This window comes from Carya illinoinensis, chromosome 6, assembly GCF_018687715.1.
Source record: "Carya illinoinensis cultivar Pawnee chromosome 6, C.illinoinensisPawnee_v1, whole genome shotgun sequence".
In the NCBI taxonomy this organism is placed as follows: Eukaryota; Viridiplantae; Streptophyta; class Magnoliopsida; order Fagales; family Juglandaceae; genus Carya; species Carya illinoinensis.
In genome coordinates this window covers 21,413,464-21,417,712 of record NC_056757.1, presented here as the reverse complement: position 1 = coordinate 21,417,712, position 4,249 = coordinate 21,413,464, and the positions used below count along the sequence as shown (strand labels likewise).

Here is a 4,249-nt window from a genome sequence, read left to right as displayed (position 1 = left end):
AATCACGAAGGCGGCGCGGCTGGGTTCAACGGGGGAGAGACTTATGAGAGAGAGAAAGCCAGGGAGAGAGATGAGAGAGAGAGCACGGCGTCAAGGGAAGAGTGACGGAGAGAGTCAGTGGGGGAGTTCGGTCGTGGGCTTACCGAGAGGAGAAAGACGGACTTGAGGTGGTCGGTGGTTTCTGTGGCCCGTCGGATCGACGCCTCTGTATCTCACCTAGCCGTGGTTGGTGGCACCTAACGGGATATAGAGCAGGCGGAATGGGGTTGCTCTGTTTCTGTGTGGTGAAACAGAGAACAATGGAGGCTGAGTGTGGTCTGGTGGTTTTCAGTTGCTGGGAGACGATGGTGTAGGGCAGCGTTGCGAAAGATTTTGACGTTGCACGGTGACTGAGAGGAAAAGAGGCTGAGACGTGGTTGCTGAAAACCGTTGAACGTGCGTGGAGAGTGACTGGTTCACGGGAACCGTGGGAGGGGAGATATGTCTCGGGGTGGTTTACGGTAGTTGACGCAATTCCGTGGGGCAGATCACGGTGGCTGGGTTTGTTGGTATTGGGTCTTCAAGCGGTGGCCACTGGTTGTTTGGTTTCGGCGTGAGAGGGTGGAGTTCGATGATCCCTTGTAACCAGGGTTACTGCCGATCGATGGATAGGCTGAAGTGGGGCTTGGGAAGCAAGATTCATAGAGATGAAGAGAGAGTTCGGCTGGAAGAAATGATTTCTGGAGGGCTGCTGGGCAAAGAAGAAATAGAGAGGTAGAGGAAAAACAAGAAGAGCAACTGATAGAGGGAGAGGAAGAAACCGAGATGTGGAGTGAGAGCAAACTGAGAGAAAATCTAAGTGAGTGGGGCACGGAGAGCAGTTGTGGAGGAATGAGAGAATTTGAAAGGGAGTTTGCGAGACATGAGGAAAAGTAGAAACGGGAAGGAGAGAGTCGGAAGGGAGAAACTGACCTCCAAGAAACGACATCGTTTCCTTCTCCAGCAGGTTGGGCTTCACATGGCCTCGGTGTTACACAACCCCTAGTTGTATAGATAAGATAAATATACTCATTTTTAACTGAAGCAATCCATGGAGTGAAAGAAAAAAAAGTATAGATCGAACAAATACTAAACCTTTTACATTAATCATAGTATTTCGTAACAGTCGTCTCGTTTACCAAGCTCATGGCTGGTGCAGCGACTTTGTACTCAATTCTTGGTGGTATGCGAGATGCTGCACTGAATTCCGGTAGCAGCACTGCCTCATCAGCAAATGCTGCAAGAGCCACGCCAGCCCAGCTGTGAATGAACATGCTAGTCGCAGCAGCATCGACTACCCCGTGGGAAACGCACACTCCAATGGCCATTCCTCCACATTCGAAGAAGCTAACTTGAACAAGAACCAAACGCTCTGTGCTTGCTTGCAGAGATTCAATCTCTTTGGGAAGAAAGTGGTACAGCATTTTCTGCTCGGGTTGTTTAAGAATGTCTGAGAGACGACAGTTGACTCGAGCTTCCAAATAATCAGCTCCAACGTCGTTGCACTCAATTGAGACATTATCTTTGACTCTCCCAGAAAGTGGATAGAAACGGCTCAGAGTTTCAGACAATGATGTCTTTAACCTATGGGATATATCAGCAGCCTTGAAATGGTCGGGAAAAGAACTGCCATCACTGTTGTTGGAGTAGAATAGCACCAATGGTATATAAACTTGGGGCTGGAGCTGATCTAAAAGGCTGAGATTGAAGCATCTAAGATGATGAGGAGTTGGAGAGGAAGGCTTTACTGCCTCTCTATTGATCATCTCAACTTTGATCTCCATGGCTAGCTATTTGGTTTGCTCACTGTTGTGTTCCTTCATTATTAATGGTGTTCAAGTCGTACTCGAGCATTGTTGGTATCTTAATATATATATATATAATAATCGCGAATAATATGATTGTCATATAACAAAGATGGAGACAAATTACAATTTTTAATCATAGAGGAAGATAGGTCGAGAGTCACATCTGTCCTTAATAATAATAATAATAATAATAATTCCAACAAGTCGTCTCTAGTTTAATTAAATAATTTTGTAATGCCTAGTACCACCAAACCGGCCAGCGTGCTGGTGTTGACTAGAAACCCCCACATCACATGTTTTGTCTCATCCATCTTCCCATTTGTTTATTTTTTATGTGGTACGGAATAGGGTAGTGAATGAGGATAAATTTGTTGGTAATGCATTGATAATTCCCTGCCCCGTCCAACTGGGTCGGGCCTGGGCAGATGCTAAAGCCTTTCTCAAGTTGGAACCTGCCTTTTCTCCCGAGTGGCCCAAAAATCACCCAAGGGCCCCGGCCCACAAACTGTGTTAACAGAAAGGAAATGCTTCGCACGGGAAACAAGTCAAAGGAGACAGACGGAAAGCATCATCCCTGACACTCGCAAATGATGACTAGCATTAAAGGATCCACGCTAGCAAGTGAACGGAGAACACAGGTGACCCTCCATTCTCTGACGATGGAGACCAGAAGTGACGTATCGATCATCAACCATTAAGGCAGCACCTGGGAAGCCACGCAACGTTAATGCTGTCACCTTAGATGCCACATCACATTAAAGGTCATGACTAGAGCAAATGTGGGCATGACACAGACCCCTAAAACAAGGTGCGGGAATGTCCCCCCAATACCTCGCATTAAAGCCATGATTCAGGTACAAATGAAACTCTCTGACATCTACTATTCTCCAGTAATTCTCTCAAATAAATTGCTAACTTTGGTATCGGAGGCTCTTCAAACTACCACCGAGCTCATCTTTTTCTTTGTGATCGTAGTTGGAAACCTCATAGCCTGAGTTGCAACAACTTAATCCAAATGTACGACATACGTCTTTAATAGGCATAATTTCATTTTGGGCGGTGAAAATATATACATACATACATATATATATATATACGTATACATACATTCATTGTACATACATACATACAATGACCGACATTTCCATTTCTACCGATCAACTGCCCAAGGAAGCTTCCTGTATTTTCAATCATACAAAGTCTCTAGAAGGTCAACTTCTTGGCACGTGTTCACCTTGGATGGTGGAGCTATTAGTTCAAGGATTGTGGAGCAAACTTGCATCGCAAGCAAATAGATATATAGGTACTAAAGTGACATGAATTAAATGTTTATTCTATTATTTATAGATCATGATCAGGTTATATTCCGATCGAAGATTTCATGAATTTTAAGATTAACTACACCTAAAGTGCATAAAAAATTCTACATGCAGTTGTAAAAATTAATTATATATAACTAACAGAAATTAAAGATAGTCCTTCTAATTATACACTACAACAAAACAGGGCTTTTTGAACCAAAAATTTTTATTCCAAAAGATTTTTTCGGACAAAAAATTAAATTCCATCCCAAAAAATACTTTTTGAGACGAAATTGAAAAAATTCGTTTGATAGCATTCAAACAATAAATTTATTCCATGACAATTAAATTGCGCCCTAAATAGATAGTCAAACGGTCAAATCTTTGTGTTTGAATTTAAAAGTATGTTCGAACGCATTGGGTGGAGTGGCTGATTGAAAGCAATTTGTTCCAATTTATTAATATAGAGAAACGTTCAACCGTTAAATTCAGTGTTCGACCATACCCTATGTTCGAACACATTTTGTTGCACGTTCAATCGAATTACTATACGTTCCAAGTATTACAAGTGATGACACTTGGATGCCTATATTAGTCAGAAGATCTCTTGGTCATGACTTAGAGATCATCATCAATAGACTTGCACCATTTATTATGATAAATCTAGCTTGTTTACTCCAACATATATAATTAAGATATAAATTTGATCAAATGAAGTTATTTCTTATATACATATATATAAATATGTACATGCTTGTTCATATAAATATTTTGAAAAAGATCAAATATTTTTAATTCAATCTATTTGGATTTAAGAAATCTTGAAACCAACCTATTAATTTTAGAATTTATAACTTTAATCTATTAATATAATGTTTTATGATACGAATGCAGTTTGTTTTTGTTTGACTACTTGATGTCTTTGTCAATATGCAGTAGCAATTACGATACGTATCCAATGTATTCATATATATATATATGGATTAATTCAGTCTCCTTTGTTCCTACTGTGTACGATTTTATTGCCCTTTTGCACTGTAAAACAATATCTGTCAACAACATATCGTCGTCTTCTTGACCATCATGGGCCATGCATCGTCAGTATACATCAAGCATAAACCC

The 4,249-nt window shown here is 41.0% G+C and overlaps 1 protein-coding gene across 1 annotated transcript; it reads right to left on the bottom strand.

The window, feature by feature from the left end:
* Positions 1–1,121: 1,121 nt before the first annotated feature.
* Positions 1,122–1,802, bottom strand: LOC122312664 ((13S,14R)-1,13-dihydroxy-N-methylcanadine 13-O-acetyltransferase AT1-like). The gene has a single exon (XM_043127327.1). It carries the CDS (start codon positions 1,800–1,802, stop codon positions 1,122–1,124), a length of 681 nt encoding a protein of 226 aa, XP_042983261.1.
* Positions 1,803–4,249: the final 2,447 nt, after the last annotated feature.